The sequence below is a fragment of the Culex pipiens genome, chromosome 1, assembly GCF_016801865.2.
Source record: "Culex pipiens pallens isolate TS chromosome 1, TS_CPP_V2, whole genome shotgun sequence".
NCBI classification, from domain to species: domain Eukaryota; kingdom Metazoa; phylum Arthropoda; class Insecta; order Diptera; family Culicidae; genus Culex; species Culex pipiens.
In genome coordinates, this window is record NC_068937.1 from 57,900,105 (window position 1) to 57,919,548 (window position 19,444).

The 19,444-nt window shown below is 36.3% G+C and overlaps 1 protein-coding gene across 2 annotated transcripts in view; it reads left to right on the forward strand.

The window, feature by feature from the left end:
- Window positions 1-16,663, forward strand: part of LOC120423040 (autophagy-related protein 101) — a 45,792-nt gene extending 29,129 nt beyond the window's left edge. For both annotated transcript variants that reach the window (XM_052706527.1, XM_052706525.1), the window contains 2 exons: window positions 15,644-15,901; window positions 16,074-16,663. In XM_052706527.1, the coding sequence (XP_052562487.1) occupies window positions 15,644-15,901; window positions 16,074-16,169 (354 nt within the window). In that variant the 3' untranslated portion in view covers window positions 16,170-16,663. The remainder of the gene's footprint in view (window positions 1-15,643; window positions 15,902-16,073) is intronic.
- The last annotated feature ends 2,781 nt before the right edge of the window (window positions 16,664-19,444 follow it).

A 19,444-nucleotide genomic window follows, 5' to 3' on the forward strand; every position in this document is an offset into this window, starting at 1 on the left:
AAATGAATATGTTTCATTCCAGAGATATCGAATTTTAAAGTTTTGTGTTTTCGAGATTACCTACATCAGCTTCATTCGCCGCATCTGCTAGAAGCACACAGGCGGGCTTATCAATAAATGCTACCATCATAAATAATCTTTATAAAATTGGACAAAAATTAACTGTATAACACTGTAGGAAACTGGATTTTAATCGCGAATGTTTATCTGCTCAAAAAAATGAATGAAGTGAATTTCTGTGCTAACCCACAGGACAGAGCAATAACGACACACAGTAAAGGGCAGAATTGGATTCCGACGGAGCGAGCAGGAAAATGCAATTAATCTTGTTAGTAACACTGAACAATAAGTGCACGATACATTATTGAGTAAAAAAATATGAATTAAAATGAATAAAATTTGTTGATACGTTGTACTTTAGTGAAGGACGATCACAAGGAGTAGGAAAAGGATTTCTCGAAAGTATAAAACTGAAAAGTGTAAGAAAATCATAAAGTTTGATCTGCTGCAAAGCGGCTAATTCCCCAAAATTAGTTGCGATGATTTCGACACCGTCCGAACAACAGTGTTTTTTTCTTCTATCATTCTTGGATTCTTGGAACACAATACGGCTGCTGTCCTCACGTATAAGGATTTTTTTAAATTAAATGTACCTTGACCAAAATCATCTTTTAATCAAATGGAGCTGGCTCACAATATAAAAATTGACTTAATTTGATCAATCTTTTAAACTATAAATCAGATTTGCCAAATTATGGTAAAGTGTCAATAATAAACTATAATAATAATTAGCCATTTGAATAAATATTTGCGTAAAATTATAAAAATATAAATTAAATTAATCATCTCCCAGAACAACAGGTAGCAGTTATTGATCAGCCCACCTGTGTGCTTCTAGCAGATGCGGCGAATGAAGCTGATGTAGGTAATCTCGAAAACATAAAACTTTAAAATTCGATATCTCTGGAACGAAACATATTCATTTCTGTCGATAGGTGATTCTTATGTAAAATTGGCCGGGGAACACAATGGTGAGGTCAAATAAAAAAAATAAGTTGGGGTGTTTTGAGATACAGCCTTTTAAAGTTTTCAATTGCGCAATACAGGTAGAAAAAATAAATTAATCAGCATTTTGATCACGGAAATGGATTCTACGTCCAATTTCCTTCAAAATTGAGTCTAAGACCGACCTTCTAAGATTTGTGGTTCCTGAGCTATCGCCGTTTGAAACTAGGAGGTTTGGTCAAAAATCGCAAAAAAGTCGATTTTTTGGGGAGGTACAAAAATGGAGGGGGTGGTCCGATTTGGATGAAATTCGGGATTCTTGCTTGTTTTGATAGTATCAACAGCTCTGCCAAATTTGAGCAGGATCGGAGAGGGTAATTTTCAAATTTGCACTTTTTCGTGCACAGTTGAGATGGAATGACCCATATGCAAGAACATCAAAGCGAGAAGAACGAAAAGAAATTCGTCCCATACATTACATGAAAACTTTTTGAAGAGTTTTATATGAAAAATATGTAGAAACTGGAAATTTAGCATATTTATAAAGGCTTATAAAAATGCAAAGCAATCCACTTTAACGACCCCCGGGTCTTTTGTGGTCTCTGTTGCAAGTTTCTGCTCATTTCAAGGCGTCCGAAGGTTATGTGTGGTGAGTCACCAAAAACCTCTTTTACGCAAATGGACCGACGTTTTACGTCCCCATCCGATAGAAGGCCAGGAGGATAAGGCGGGAATCGAACCCGCGCCCCATAGCAACATAGGGATCGGCAGCCGCAGCCGCTAACCACCGCGCCACCAGGCCCTCAGCTTATATATTTGTTTAAAAACATTTGAAAATTGTTCTAAACTGTAGTAACGCTCTATCGACAATCACAAAACTTAGAATAATTATGTTGGTTAGAATAGATAAGTTGCTTAAAAAAAGTGCGTAACATACTGCCGTTATCTTATGGTATATCTACAATGATTTCTTAACTAAGAATAGTTAAGTTGTTTAAAATATGTAAGTTGTTTAAAAAAGTTAGTAACTTACTGCCGTTTTAAAATTTGCCTGATAGAAATCAGCCCATCATTGAAAATTGGCTTTATGCCAGATCACACAATCAGAGATAACGCTTTTTTGTGTTTGTTACCAATTTTTCGTCAAGGCAATTTTCTTTTAAAATCACAAGTTAGCCGTTTGGTTTAACGCATTGGCAGGCAAAACAAAACACTATTCTCACGAAATTCAAGTTTTAGAAGATGCGTTGCTCTTACAACATAACAAGGTGATCATCGAAGCATATCGAAGGATATCGAAGCATATCGAAGGACATCGAAGGATATCGAGACAAGACAATAAGAAAAAAAAAATAGAAATAGTGGTATACATTTTATTATTCCAAATCTGTTCTAACAGAAACAAATAAACAATTAAAATGTCTGAAATAGCTGTACCAATTTACCCCATGTGTCCAGATTAGGCCGTCCCAAAAAAATGAAAAGTTGTCAAATCTTTGGTGCTCACCCCTAGAATGATAGATTAGGATGTCAGGAACAATGTTTTCATACAACAAAAAATTCCCAAAAATGGTTTACAACTCGCGCGCGGAGCTTGAATGAAAAAAAGAGGTTTTTTCGAGTATTTTTCAGAAATTCGCGTACAAATCATACTAAAATCATTCAAATTTGGCCGCCGTGGGCTTCAAGTTATAGTTTAATGTCCCCTGAACAAATGCCTGTACAGACATGGTCCATAAAAGCTTGTGTTTGAGCATGGCAGGGCGTTTTAGGGAGAAAAAATTGTATTTTTAAGCTAAAAAATGTCAAAAATCACTCCCCAAAACGAGCCAAAAAATTTTGCAGCCAAAACTAACGAATTCAGCTTATAGGAAATTTTACGAGGATCATTTTGCTTTTTTTAACATTCAATGTATGTCCACGCAAAGCTGAGATATTTGCATTTTAGTGAACAAAAAGTGACGAATTTTCAAAATTCTTAGTATATAAGCGTTTTTAACACAAAACATGGGCTACTATGGTTACAAACGAGAAGGCATATATTTTGAATATTTTTATTTTGCTCGCTCAAAAACGATATTTGTTCATAAAATTTCATGAAAAAACATGAGATTTTCTTACAATGTGACGTAAACGACAAATAATCATAAATCAAAATTAATTTCATTAAAGTACATATCTCCAAGCTGTGAACGTGATTTTTTTTGCATGTACATTCGAATTAAACAAATTCATTTATAAAAAACGTTTTTTTTTTTCAAAAATAGTTGCCCATAAGAGCTTTTTTTTGTTCATATCGAGAAGATTACAGAGTAGTACTAATAAATATGTCGTTTACGTCACATTGTGAGAAAATGTCATGTTTTTTCATGAAATTTTATGAACAAATATCGTTTTTGAGCGAGCAAAATAAAAATATTCAAAATATATGCCTTCTTGTTTGTAATCATAGTAGCCCATGTTTTGTGTTAAAAACGCTTATATACTAAGAATTTTGAAAATTCGTCACTTTTTGTTCACTAAAATGCAAATATCTCGGCTTAGCGTGGACATACATTGAATGTTAAAAAAAGCAAAATGATCCTCGTAAAATTTCCTATAAGCTGAATGCATTAGTTTTTGCTGCAAAATTTTTTGGCTCGTTTTGGGGAGTGATTTTTGAAATTTTTTAGCTAAAAAATACAATTTTTTCTCCCTAAAACACCCTGCCATGCTCAAACACAAGCTTTTATGGACCATGTCTGTACAGGCATTTGTTCAGGGGACATTAAACTATAACTTGAAGCCCACGGCGACCAAATTTGAATGATTTTAGTATGATTTGTACGCGCATTTCTGAAAAATACTCGAAAAAACCTCTTTTTTCATTCAAGCTCCGCGCGCGAAATGTAAACCATTTTTGGGAATTTTTTGTTGTATGAAAACATTGTTCCTGACATCCTAATCTATCATTTTAGGGGTGAGCACCAAAGATTTGACAACTTTTCATTTTTTTTGGGACGCCCTAGTCCAGATTCACCACAGTTGGCAAAATAACTTTTGGTGAAGATTAAACAAATCACAAAAAAAAATATTTTGGCATTTTCCATCAAGTATTTATTTGTTGGATACGTCACTTTTTGAAACGCTTTCATCATGATGAAATGTTGCAGTTAATCTGAGCACACTGTCGATGGTATTCATATTCTTCTTCATATTCTCATATGTTCAGTTGTGCTGGTGTAAAGCATGGGAATGCCAAATAAATCGGAAGGAACAACTTCAGAAGTATTTGTTATGAGGTTAGGGGATTTTGCCTCCAGAACAAGAAAGGAAAGCAACAGTTTTAAGGTTGTTATTATATAAATATGTACTGGTATAAATCAAATCTTTAAAAACGACATTATAAAACAGTCAAGATAAGAGCAGAAAATCAAAGTAATAATGAACTCATCAAATGTACACACTTCGATTCGGTAGCTGTAAAATCGATAAAGTTTAGATCGGTAACCCATCTGTCAAAATGAACAAAATTTTACCGAAAATTGGTAGTGAGATGAACAATATTGAACTACATTACCGAATTTCGGCACTATTTTACCATATTCGGTAGTTTTCAGTTTACCAAACTGTTCAGCAGTTGAAAAATCGGTAAAGTTTGCTGAAATCGATAAAGAAATCTAAGTTTTTATCTTATCCCGTTCAGGTCTGAATAAAAAGGATTTGTTTAGATAAGGGTGCGAGAATCATTTTCAGAACCATGCGAAAATCATAGTTTTGGATTTTTGAGTCATACACAGGTCTGGAAGGGACTGATTCTGCTGGTGACTTACTTCGTATCACGAAGTAGATACTGTAGATGTTGCTTTCATCTGTTTAATGAGAACTCAATTTTTCAGCTCGGATATAATGAGTGGATTTAGTACCACTTGCTCCAAACATTGTTTTTGTTTGCCTTTGCTGAATGCTCCCGGAAAAGGATCAACAGAAAATGTTCATTTCGTTAATGACGGCACCGTCGTCGTTAGAACAAAAATGATAACACGACAGTATTACTGCTCTGCATTTCAATTCATACTTTGCTCTCTGTTTCGCAGAGCTTTGCATTATGCTTAACAACAACGGGAGTCGCCTGCATCAACTCTTTGGGAACGATTCCGAAGTGTTGTTGCTAGTTGCTTTCATCCGGAGCTGTCATTCTCACAAGTGCTTTTCCAATTGTGTGTCCTTTGAATTTTTTTTTATTAATGGCTGCTTCAGGTTATTCATTATTTTATTGTATTTTTTATGTTTTATTTGAACAATGAGCATACTTGTTTCCATAAAATTTAAATAATCGTTTAAAAATATAAGTTGTTAAACAATGAAAGAAAAAAAAACTTGAGACTGAGTAAAATTTCATCTCTTCTTATGCTTGAACGCTTCTGAAAATGAAGGGTTCAGGTCAAACAAACTGTTTCTTACTTGACTTCATCGGTATACGTTGCTGAACTATAAATAGTATTGAATCTTATTCAATATTAATGACGGGTGCCTTACTTGAGCAAGACACAGATAGCATTTTCACTGTCTGGGGATGTCTACTGTTATTTTCTATAATAAAATATATATGCGTTTAAAAAAACTCTAAATGAGGGACATTATTTTATTTGTTTAATATAGTATTTCTTAGTTAAAATAATTCAGTTATTATGTTTTGCCCATTTTTACTTACTATAAATTTTGTGGATTTTTTTAAAATCCTGGAGTATGACTTTTTTCCTTCTTATTTTTATATAAAAAATGATACTGTTAGAATTTTAATTTCAACAAATTAAACAATATTCTTAGCCATACAAAAAAACTTCATTCATTTGTTAGCTCAACACATTGAGACTTTTGGTGTAGCTATCTTGAAGTTCCGTTTGGAAAATACTTATTTTTCTTGTCATTGAGATTTTTATGTCTGTCTGTGTGGATCAATCGGACCGCGCACTGGACTCACAATCCAGAGGTCGCCGGTTCGAATCCCGAGGCAGACGCAAAAAATTCTAAGTGTTAATATAGATATTCGGTGCCCTCTCCCCGTGCCATACCTTCACACTTAGGAGACCCGGGAGGCGGAGTCTTGTCGCAAAAAGAATGATACACGCCTGTGGATCCGTTGACGAAACCGCAAGGTTTAAGAGGGCCACATTATAAGGTGTTACGTCGATTCCGTTTTTCCGAGATGGCCTATTTATCACAAAAAAGACTCGTGCTTTAAAATCATAATTTTGCAACGAGTTGCATAAACCACTATTATTAAACATTTTTAGCACCTCAACTCAGTGAAAGAAGAAATCTCGAAGATGGGCCAGAGCGAAAAGGGAATTGTTGAGAACTTGTTCTTCCAAGCTTCCAACCTGAGTTAAGCAGATAAGGTAATGGGCCAGGTAGTTGACTATCGATTGGGCAATGCTGTATGTGTTTTTTGCGCACTCGTATCGATTCTGGAATGTAGCATGTATTGGCCATCATGCATAGATAGGATAGGATCGGATGCTATTCGGAATGCTAAACTATAGGTAGACAGGTGGATGAAAGCCTTAGCACTATTACCTGGCAAAGAAATGCAAACGGAAGATTCCACTACCCGAGAACGCTTCCGCGAGAGTCGAAATGGATGTTCAGGAAAGAATGTCGCATGTCAAAGATGAGTGATTTATAGCGAGAATTCGATTTTGTCGACCCCTTTTGGAGAGCGATAAAAATAAGAAGAAATGTAGTTTATGTCTGCGACTCGTTAGTTATGGGAATTGTTGTGTCCTGTGCTTGGTGAAAATTGAACTGTGATTGCGAGACGCATAAATTGTGCTTGTTATTGTGGTTATTATGATGCTGAGGAAGGTAAGTTACGGACGACTCGTGATTTTGTATTATTATAATTTTGCTTCAGTTTTGATAAAATGTTTGAGAACTGACACAAAAAAGGTTCGACTGAACTTTTTTTTATCCTGCTGTTAGCAGGTTATCGGTCGCATTTTTCTGTTCAAATATTTATAAATTTATTTATTTAACTTCCCTTTGAATCGCAGAACTGCGTTGGGTTTTACGAATGACTTTTTGCTTTTTGGCTTGGTTCCATATTCAATATTAATTCCCCTGTTTGCTCATGTACCAAATAATTGATCCTATTTTTGCTGGACGAAGCCAGATAACGAGAACGTATTTGCTATAAAGGTATTTTTTTTGCCTTCAATTAAAACATTATGTTCAGATGTTCTACGCAATGTGTATACATTTCATGATCCAAAGTTTCCATTACTGACCTCAGCCAGACTGTTTAGTTTGAGTGCTTGTAAATCAACAATAAGCTTTCAACTTCCTTCCGTGAACTGATTTGAGCTATATGGCGTCGTAAGCCAGTACATTTCCATTCAGAAAATGTATGGATTTATCAAGTCGCTCTAGTTTAAGAATGACTTATTATCACAACTCGACATTTTGGAAGTTGATTTCACTAAATGCTTGTGCCACAGCATGTTTTGAGTACCGTCATTCGGGGTGACATTGGGTCTGGAGGGTGAGATTGGGTGATACAAATTTTAGCATTTTTGTATGACCCAATGTCAACCCCCCAGACCCAATGTCACCCCTGATGACGGTATTGAATTTACTTTTGAAAAACTTGATTCTTTTAAAATAAAACTTAACTGGATTCAAAACGCAATTCTATAATACTTTTTTAAAATATATATATTATTTATATTAATAAAGCATCAATTACACCCGAGACCGAGCCATGTGGAATAGGGCTAACGTTTCCGCCTCGAAAGCTATAAATGGGGGTACAAATACCGACTCGGACTACAACTGCTGATCTTTTACCTTCTGGATTCGATTTGTTAGTAAAGCAAAGGTAGTAAACTTATGGGTCCCCAGAAACACTTGCACATTGATATTTTCAAAAATATTTAGACAGGGCCGAATGGTTTTTTTTCTCCAAATTATGTATGGAGAGTTAGTACTTGTACGTATTGCATGCAATTTGTGGATTGTATGCAAGTGCGACGTTTCCGCTTATTTATCTTTGTTTGCTTAAGAGCGAGTTTTTCAACGATGTGAAACAGATCGTATCGAGGTGCTCCGATTTGGATGAAACTTTCAGGGTTTGTTTGTCTATACATGAGATGAACTCATGCCAAATATGAGCCCTCTACGACAAAGGGAAGTGGGGTAAAACGGGCATTGAAGTTTGAGGTCCAAAAAACATTAAAAATCTTAAAATTGCTCGCATTTCCGTAAAACTTCATCAATTCCAACTCTCTTAGATGCATTCGAAAGGTCTTTTGAAGCCCTTTAAAATGTGCTATAGACATCCAGGATTGGTTTGACTTTTTCTCATAGCTTTTGCAAATTACTGTTAAAATGGATTTTTTTAAAACCTTAATATCTTTTTGCAACAGCCTCCAACACCCATACTCCCATAGGTCAAAAGTTAGGGAATTTCATGGACTATAAGCCTACGGTATTAACTTTTTGGCCAATCGCAGTTTTTCTCATAGTTTTACGATTTTTCTAGAACAAACATTTTACAACGTTGGTTTTTGCCCTGTAGGCCAAGAAGACGGCACTTTTTGGTCTCAATTTTGTCATATTCGGAATCCTCAGAAAATTTTACATTAGATTAAGGTGTTGGAATTTTGAATTTGATTGGAAAAAAATTCCATTTAGAATTAATTAAAATATTATTTAGAATTTTGTCGGATTAGGGGTAAAACAAGTTTTCGCCTACTTGATACAGCATTTGACGTATTGATCATAGTGTAAATAAGATCTATTTATTTTTTCAAAAATGTTTTATTTAATTATTTTTTAAATCAAAATTACAACTCCAATACTTCTAACTTAAGTGAAATTGACCGAGGATTCCGAATATGACAAAATTGAGACCAAAAAGTGCCGTCTTCTTGGCCTACAGGTCAAAAACTAACGTTGTAAAATGTTTGTTCTAGAAAAATCGTAAAACTATGAGAAAAACTGCGATTGGCCAAAAAGTTAATACCGTAAGCTTATAGTCCATAAAATTACATATCTTTTGACCTATGGGAGTATGGGTGTTGGAGGCTGTTGCAAAAAGATATTAAGGTTTAAAAAAAAACTATGTTTAACAGTAATTTGCAAAAGCTATGAGAAGAAGTCAAATCAATCCTGGATGTCTATAGCACATTTTGAAGGGCTTCGAAAGACCATTCGAATGCATCTAAGAGAGTTGAAATTGATGAAGTTTTACGGAAATGCGAGCAATTTTAAGATTTTTCACGTGTTTTGGACCTCAAACTTCAATGCCCGTTTTACCCCACTTCCCTTTGTCGTAGAGGGCTCCTATTTGGCATGAGTTCATCTCATGCATAGACAAACAAATACTGAAAGTTTCATCCAAATCGGAGCACCTCGATACGACCTCTAGAACAAACCGAGCAGAATCTACAAATACTGCCTCTTAAACAAAAAATAGTAAATAGTAGTTAGTGTAACAAAATGACTATTGAGCATGATGACCTTAAACTTCAAGCCTGTTATAAGTTGTTTGAATTAAAACAAATAAATTGTCTACGCCATATTGCACTTCAACACAAAACGGCCACAGCATGATTTTGTGCCTCAGCTTGTGATTACCGCAATTTTATATTATTTTTTTTTCACCAAATTTCCGATAAAAGCGAAATCGGGATTCTTACATATTAAACTTGTACCAACAGCACCATAAACTTCGAGTTCTTCCAAAAAAAGTTTTAATTGATTTTTCCGCTTTCAAAACAATAAAATATGGTCTGTTATTTTATGTTCATTTTCATTGCATTTTAATTGCAAAAAAATTAACCATTCTGTAATGATACATCAAGCATTCAAAAGATCCTCAGTATTCCAAGAAAATTCACCAAATTTACAGCCGGTTTTAATCTCACATTCCGGTCACCATAATACACACGGTACTAGATCTACCGGATCAACCTTCCGATAAGGCACGTTCCAGTTGCAAAAGCAAACAAAACACTTTATCCTTCTGGACGTTTGAAGCTTTTGATACGCCGCCTGGTACCCTTTTTACCGCATCCGAGCCAATAGGTAAGAGAAGAGCCCGACTCTGGCCCACCCATTCTTGAGGCATCAAACCCGGCCTCCTCAAACGATGCGGGCAAACAAATTTAGAAAATTGTATTTTCCTTCCTCTACCAGCCAAACAAAACAAGGCTCGGAAAAGTTGGATCCCAAAATTCGAACCGTTTCCGTTCGTTTGTTGGTGGTGTTCCACCTCGGTTGACGAGCTTTAAATTGAAATTGTTTGATGAACGGAGCATTGTTTCTTCCTGCTGTTGCTCGAATACGGATAATTTGGATTACGCTTGACCTAATTGGGGATCAGATCTGACCCGAGCCTCGAGGCAATAATGCGATGAGTTGGGAAGGATTTTGACACCGTTGAATTTTTATAGCGAAGAGACGGTTGAAATTAAATTATTTCCAAATTATGTATTTTATGGTTTTTAGTCAGAATCATTACTTTTTGTGATATGTGATATTATGAATTATAAATGCCAAGAAAAATGAGCCGTGATATGAATATTGCGATGAAGATATTTTCAATGAGTAATCAAATTTGACAGGTTATTACAATTTGAAGAAAATAAAATAAAAGTGTTTTTTTTTTAAATAATTATCACTGTGTTTGAATTGAAATGGTACGCAACTAAAAATTACCACTTTTTGCTAGGTTACCTATTCACATAAAAGATTTGTACTTAATAAAATTAGCTTTTAATTTTATATTTTCACTTCAAAGTATTTCGGTTAAAATATTAAACTAAAAGATAATTTAAAACAATTTGTCGTCAGAAAAATAAACAATTGTGTGATCAAAGAAATGCTCATTTCATACCCCGTTGATTTGATAAATATTACTAGGAAATGCGAAATCTTACCTCAACATTGACCAGTTCACGGCTACCAAAACGTGAGTGCGCTAAAGAACTGCAAATCGACGACCCTGCTGGCTGTTGAATGTATGGTCCATTCTTGCCCGTCTGGATGCTGGCCTGGCACACCGAGCATAAGTTGATAAATTCGCTACCGACACGTCGCGCCAGGGCACACCAACAGCGCTCGCTCCTCTTAGCACTGATTTATGCACCGCGCGTTGGATTAATCTCGATCCTTTCTCGCGGGTTCTAAGGGTGGTCGTGTCGGTGGGCTGGTGGTGCAATAAGATTTCTCCCGCATATCACACGTAGAAGGTACGGTTAGAGGCTGTAATTTTGACGGTATATTTTTGCCTTCCTCACTGAGGTAAGGCTATAATCCTGCTCTAAAAATGAACTTTTTATTAAAAGCTCAAAGACCCACCTTCATGTATACATCGACTCAGAATCGAAAACTTAACAAATGTCAGTGTGTGTGTATGTGTGTGTATGTGTATGTGTGTGTGTATGTATGTATGTGACCAAAATTCTCACTGAGTTTTCTCAGCACTGGCTGAACCGATTTTGACCAAACCAGTTGCAATCAGCTTGGTACAGGGTCCCATACATCGCTATTGAATTGTTTGAAGTTTCGATAACTAGTTCAAAAGTTATGTATAAAAATGTGTTTTCACATATATCCGGATCTCATTTAAATGCATGTAAACGATGTCCGGATCCATCATCCGACCCATCGTTGGTTAGGTAATCGAAAGACCTTTCCAGCAAGTCCACAACATTGATGATCTGGCAACCCTGTCTCGATTTATGGCCACTTAAGTGATATTTATGCATATTTTTGATGGCGCGGTGGTAGCGTGTCGGATCAATAACCAAGAAGTTGCTGGTTCAATCCTCGTTTTGTTAAGGGTTTTTTTTTGTGAAATACAACCAAAAAACCGTCGGTAATGTCGATAATTGTCGGTAACGGGCAAAAATGTCATACCCCTATATCGCAAAAAATGCATGAGGAAAGTTTTCATGCAGATTCTGATATACTTTCATGCCGCCATGCATCACAATCATGCGACCGCCGTTTGGGTGCACTTATGTTATATCTGTGTACTTGTTTTTCTGGATCTAAAAAAAAATAGCTGAAATATGTGTCCAAACCACTCATATTACCCATTGTTGATAAAAAGTGAGGTAGGCATCAACCACATAGGTGGATTAAGTTAGTTTTTTCTCCAGATTATACAGAATTAAATCTCTGACTTTTTCAAACATTGACCTATAAACTCTAGCAAATAGTATGATCTTAAGCAAATAGTAGGATCAAGATTGAAGCATTAAAATAATACATTTTGAAAGTATTTTTTCTGTTAGCTTCTCATCACGTTCTTTAGGAATTGAGCTCTCTTAATGTGCTCCAACGCTCCAATCCAAAATAAAATAAAAGCAAATTTAGGTAGGATTACAAAAAAAAAACAGATTTTAAAAGAAGCAGTTCATTTTGAAAATGTGTCAAATTACAACCTTTCCCCTAAAATGTGCACTCCAAGTGCGAACAAGCCAAGAAGCAACGCAGCAACAGAGTAGCATTAAATCAAATAAAACGACGATTACCTCACCACCATGTTTCAGAATTTGTCCATTGTGCACTCCTCCCTCCCTTTCAATCTCGCATGGCTCGACCCGTGCCAGTGGTCATGTCATTGTCCGTCGCCGCCGTTTACTTGGAACATCCAGGAGCATTATCACCAGGAGGTACCTCACTGGGGTGTAGAATGAAATTAAATAATTTAAAATTTCCGGTTGTTTAGATCGTTTAGTTTTGTTGGTCCGTCTGGCGTAGAAGTCCTGCACTGGCCTGAACTGTCCAGAGACCGGATTATTGGTTGAAGGGGATGAACTTTTTTGCGCTAAGTAGATTGCTTGCATTCCACGGTTGGAGGTGTTATTCAACCGCATTAGAATTGATACTTGAGCCGGTATGTGCCTCTGTAGGAACGTGGAGCAAGAATGACAATACGTCTTGATTCTACTGTACAGTTAGTATGCAATTTTTGAGAATGGTGCTGCTGCTGACAAAAGGCATTCGTGTTTAAAGATTCATTAACATTTCCAAAAATGCGTTGCTTAAAAAAAAAAAAAAAAAAAAAAAAACATTTCCCAATTTTGCCATACTTTCATTTTGAATACCGTAATCTGGGGTGAATCGGGACAACAGTCTGAATAGGGACAGCAGTTTTAGAGCACTTAAAGCTTTTAAATTTGGAAATGGATGTACACATATTGTTGGCCAGAGTCTGTTCTAACCGAAACCAACCAGAAAAATCAAAATATTGTGCTCTAACATGGTATAAACTGCTGTCCCAATTCGCGCCATGTGTCCCGATTGACCCCAGTTTACGGTACGTCAAATATAGGAAAATGAAGCGCATCATTCGTTAGCACGCCATCGACAACGGAATCGACCGGCACCTGCTCGACGACGGCGGGGTGGTGTGATGAATAGTTACTTAGTGGGCTAGTAGTAATCAAGATGTGATTAGACTTTTTAATGCACGACCGACGTCGATGGTGGGATGTTCTTGAGCGCGCATATCACACAATTCTGAGAAACAAGCTGATGATGCTCGATCATTTAGGGGGCAGGGGATTCTAGCCACTTGGAAATTTATTAAAATTCAAGAGATGAGGAAAAAGGTACTTCTGGTAGTGGTTTTTATCGCGGTTGGTAATAATTACTTAAATGCGAAATAAATTATTTAATGAGCACTGGGATTTACGTGAATCATTTTGTTGTTAGTGGCCGGCGCTTATCTCACGAAGGATCAGAGATCACGTTTAATGCTCGGGGGAGTTTTCAAAAAGCCGTAAGAGCCAGCGAGACTTCTGACACTAATTTTCGTTTTTCTCCAAAATGAATCAAAATTTCATTTATTTGTAGTTTGGGACACTTGAAGGACATGTAGATGAACAATCTCAAGCATTTTTGATATTGGTTTTTCGTAAGTAGGTCGAATACCGATGCAAAAAGGACTTTGTTTACCAATGGCTCTTACGGCTTTTTGAAAACTAATCCGAGAATGTTCGTTTTAAAGTCAAGCTTAAACTAGATTTTTGCGCAACAAAAAAAACGTGCAAAATCACGAGACCTGCCTCTAAATAAATTGCGTCTTTATCGACCTCAAAGCTTTCATTCGGAAGAAGATGTCTCGACTATCGGCAATCACCAACCAACGAAACGGAAGAATTATTTTGACGTCATTCTCACAATGGGCAGTTTGCATTGAACAAAACAGCTAGACAGTCCGCGGCACTATGAATCATTTAATGGGTTGGCGATTTTAAAGCATCGTGCGCAATTTCATTGTGTCACGTTGTGACCGTTTTCGCAGATCACTTCTCCGCTTGTTTTTATCGACCAAAGTCGCTTGGAATAGCTAATCAACGGATGATTAATACACCTAGCTCTGAGTTCTATATTGCTAACGCGTTGTTTACATTTTCCAAATCTTGAGCTATGTGAATTTCTGTTGGAAATTACTCGGAGACCGTTGACTTTCGGATGATACAGTTTTTTTTTTTTTTTTTTTTTTTTTTTTTTTTTTTCCAGAACATCCTTTATTTCTCTATTGCATTGTAACTTTACAAAATGCAGGCACCACACACGACGACATCTACTCCCTACGCTTATTAACAAATGTTCAAATAATCCTCAAAATACTTCTTCACTAAACCTTTTGAATTCCATCTAAACTCTCTTATGCTTCTCTGGAAAATAAACAAATTGAAACGGGGAAATTTATCCACACAGTAAGCGACAAAGTGTACAGCAAGCCACATCGCAGCCCTTTGGGGAAAACTTTCAGTATTAATACGCCAGAAAAACAGATCATCTATTTGCTTAGTCGAAACTGCGAACCTTTTTCGAAAAATTCCGAAAACCCAATCGCGAATTTCTTTTCCCGCTAGACAGTTCAGACTCAATTATCCGAAGGCCTCGAAAAAACTTCACTTCGGATAATCGAATCTTCGGATAATCGAATCACGATTATTTTTTTCTTTGGCTCATTTTTGATTGTCGAGTCTAAGTATGACACCTAAACTACGCTAAAGTGATTTAGAATTTTTAAATCCAAGATGGCGGCAAAAATGACGGTGATGAAATATATTAAAAAAATCTTTTTGTTGTTTAACAACTATTCAAATTTGACTAATATTGGTTCGCAGAACTCGAATTTGATGTTGAAAACAAGACAATTAAAAGCACGATAATTTTTTTTCTTGGTTCGATTGTCCGAAGTCCCATACAAACCTTCGGGTAATAGAATTTAGGATAATGAAACTTCGGATAATCGAACTTCGGTATTTCGAAACATTTTCCTAATATTTTTGCAAACAGACTACGCCAATACTGCAACCAGTTTGCAGATTGAATAATGTGAGCCGAGAACTTGATGCAATTTTCAAGTTCTAGCTCAATTGAGTGATTGCGTTATGCGCACAGTAGCATTTGATGAATGACTTTGTAATTTCTATATTGAAATGAGGACTCAAAATCGTTATGAAAACTAAAATTATGTATTGGCGTTCACAGAAATTCGACGTTATTGTGTCTGAGGCTTGATTTAAGCATTGTTGATTAATTTTAACGTGAATTTACATCGTTAGTAATTTGTAAGCAATACAATATAAACAAACAACACATTCGTAATAAACCTTTTTTTTAGTATCCATCCTTGGACTACTCAGCCTATCTCAACAAATCAGACCAGATAGACAAACTGATTGAGCATGGCCGGCCCAGGAAGCTCTCAACATCGAAGAAACTGCTTCCCAGTTCTGTGGATGGACTCCCACCAGAAGGTCAAGACTTGCTGAAGCGTCTGCTAGAGATTAAACCCCAATATCGCATTCGTTCGCTTCTTCAGCTTCAGCGAATTGGCCTGTACAAGAACTATGACTGGGACCTCGTCCGGAAGAAGCAGGTGGGTAAATTAAAGTTGACTGGCGCCTCTGGTGAAGACACATCCTACTAATTGTTGTGATCATTTGTCTGGGTTTATTAAATTATCATGATCTGCGCAGCAGTAAAAACACTCGACAAATTAGTGATGATAATGTGATATTTATTGTTTATATCTCTCCTTCATCTGATAGATTCTCCCGCGGAACATGATCAATGTGGAATCCGCCAGCGGCACGATCGAGCAGGGATCATTGGCTGATAAATCGTTCGCTGAGTTCGATTGGTAATTACTCGCGTGGAGTAATCAATCCTATATGACGATGCTGAAATAGTTATTTTATATTTTTGGAAACGTGATTCAGCATCAAGCATTCAATGAGTGCTTTGATGAATGAATGATGCAGTAACAGTTATACGTGTTGAATAATAAAGCAGAAAACACCCAATAACTTGTTCATCCAGATCATGGTTGAAAAGTGCCATTGTCAAGGGTTTTTTTTCAAGGGATAATTGATATAAAATTGATTTAATACAACTTTTATTAAAACTATTTTAACACATTTTGTTGACATCGGTATTGTCTATACTATCATATAATTTCTGCTATTGCAAGTATTCCGTCCATAGATGAAAACATTATCGCATAAAGTTAATATCATTAAGAAATCACAACTCTTATTATTGCTGAGAGCTATCAATCAAACATAAATAATTATTTTATCAATTTATTTTAGAACAATTTAGATACAACTTGGAATAAAACATTTCAACTCAAAATGGATCAAGACATTAAGCTATTGATGACATTCCACTTATTATAGCATATTCCCGTTTGCCAGAGTTCTCGTTGCTGACTTTGCACTTCCCCGTAGATTGTAATCTTTATAAACGCGGGCAAATCAATCTTAAATTCATTTCTACGACATTTGTTTTACTGTATGACGAGTCTTATTACCATACGGGGCATTGGGCACGTGTAAGAGTATTTATTGTACTGAAGCAAAAACTAACCAGAGAAGCATGACCTTCTCGCCTTGAGCATCACCGGCTGTGCAGCTGTGTGATTTGGCGGGAAGGGTCGCGCAGACTAATGACCGATCAGCAATTTGTTTGTCTGCAGCCGTCGTCGCCGTCGTGGTGAAAGATCGACTTCAACTGATTAGGGAAGCTGGCAGCGATGATGATTCTTATAGTTTTATTTCCGGAAATTGGTAAGTCACACTTTAAGGTAAATAGCATTCAAACAATGGAATGTCTTCCTCACGTGCAGTGGAAGTAACGGAGATAAAAATCAGATTTGAGTGAGGCTAATTGGTATTAAAGTTGGGCACTTGACAATTATTATAATCGGTTTTTTGAGTACTGGAAAACGTGACAGACCTCAAGGATCAGCGGAAACGATCAATAAAGCATGGAGGGCGGTGGAGGTAAGTAGTGTTAAAGTTTAAGCTGTTAGTAATCATCACTTCTCAGTTCTCATTTCCTAGATTAGAAGTAATAATTAAACACTTAATACCTATTTGCATAGTTTGGTTCATAGAGACAATAAAACTTATTTTCTCTTATCTTGTATTTTTCTTGTTTCGTTTTTGGTGTTTGACATTCTATTTACTCTTTTATAATTTTCGTGCCGTTTTCATTTTTCATTCAATCTGAATAGTTTTTGAGTTGCAACGTTTTGCATAAATCATAGTCTAAAAAAAACACTTGCATACTAAATTCAATCTCAGCAGAGTCCTTGGACAAAGTCATTTGAAAGAAGGCATTTATATTCTAATGTTTGACCAATCCCCTTCCCTTCCCACGCCTTGTCTTTAACATCAATCCCTTCCCTACTAACCCCGAGTAGGCCGCGGGTAATCGGCTCTCCTCCCACTAACATTTACACACAAGATCCTCTGTAATTACTCTTAGCATTAAGAAACATGTAATTACAAAAGCCGACTCGGTCCTAACCAGGTCCCAGTACCGAAAAGGACCTAATAAAAATAATTAAAAAAATAAATGTTTGACCAATCCCGTAAATCTTCATCGCCAATCGTCAGCCTGACATGTGTCATTAAATTTGTGCGATGAAATGTTTCCAGCAAATCCACCAAAATTGTAAGTTTAACAATGCTTTACTGCAGTTGAAATGTTTCCACCCATGAATCGAAGGCAATTCGCTAGTAGCAGGAATTCAAAAAGCAAAAAAGCACATTCTAAAAGCTTTATTGCATCAATGACCACGAGCTTTGGGAAATATTTCAATTGCTATGGCGAAACATTTCTTTAGGGTAACATAAGGTTACTCGTTACTAACCGTTTTATGGAGCTTTTCAAACTTTCAAGTATTGCGCATTTCAGCAATATTTGTAAGGCAAACAATATTTGTTTTCTGAATTGTTGGATAGGTATTTTATCAATTAAAGTGTAATTTTGTTTTACCAGTACCTGAAGTGGATATTTTGTGATAAATTTTGATTATTGGCTAAGCAATCTTCAAAAAATCTTGACCTAGTTGGTTACTTTTTTACACGAGACTCAGGCTTGATATCAAATCATCAGGGCTTCAGTGTGTTAGATTGTCTTTTGATTATAGTTCCCACAAATTCATATTCAATAGTGTGGTACAAAACCGGGCTAACTCGGGGCTACCCTCTGAAATCAAAGACGGAAAATGTCGATTTTCACTATTTAAACAAATTATTTTGCATATTAAAAAAAAACAACTTTTTTTGTTCACTTTCTACACTGTAAAAACTTCTTATTTTATCTCTTAAAAATGGCTAGGCTAGGCTTTTTAAACCTTAACAATTTTCTACTTTCAAATTACACCCCTTTTGAACTATGTACTGAGATATTTAACAGTCGGATTTTGCTGAAAACGCTTTTAAGAAACTGTTGTTGTACTTGAAAATCAACATTTGTGCTCGATACATGCCGTTCCCGTACTTGGATTTTGTGATCCTTAAAATTATTTTTTTTTTGTATTTTTATTAAAAATGCTCTAACGTTATTTTCCCTGGTTGTACTTAAAATTGTCAATTCTGATTATTTCTGCTTGTTTGCAAATAACTTGCCCGATATTTGATATGACTAGATAAAGTTCTTTGTTGCAGTGATCCGGATGTTGTAGCGAACAAATAACGACACAAAAAACGTTGAGTCTGTGGGAGTCATGTCACGTCAGCGAAAACACACTACAAGGGGGTGGTTGGAGGAAGCTGTTCCCTTCTCTCTCATTTGGGGTGGTTTCCACCCTCGCACGGTTGGTTGGTGGATGGGATGAGCACATTAGGGGGTGTAGTGCTTCATCCGTCAGTTGGTCCTTTCTGGCGTTGAGTGTGGGATGAGAACGCAGTAATGTGTGGGAAAATTTCAAACTGTTGGTCGACTAACAGGTGGGAACATTATGTTTTATGGGTGATTTCATATCATTTGCCGCGGGGGTGAACGTGAATGCAATTGTTATAACTTTAGTCGGCTGGCCTGGAGAGATCAAAAAGCAATTGCTGAATCGGTACGGGAATGTTGCTTTTTTGTACCTGATAACATGTATTGAAGGATCTTCTATATGGAC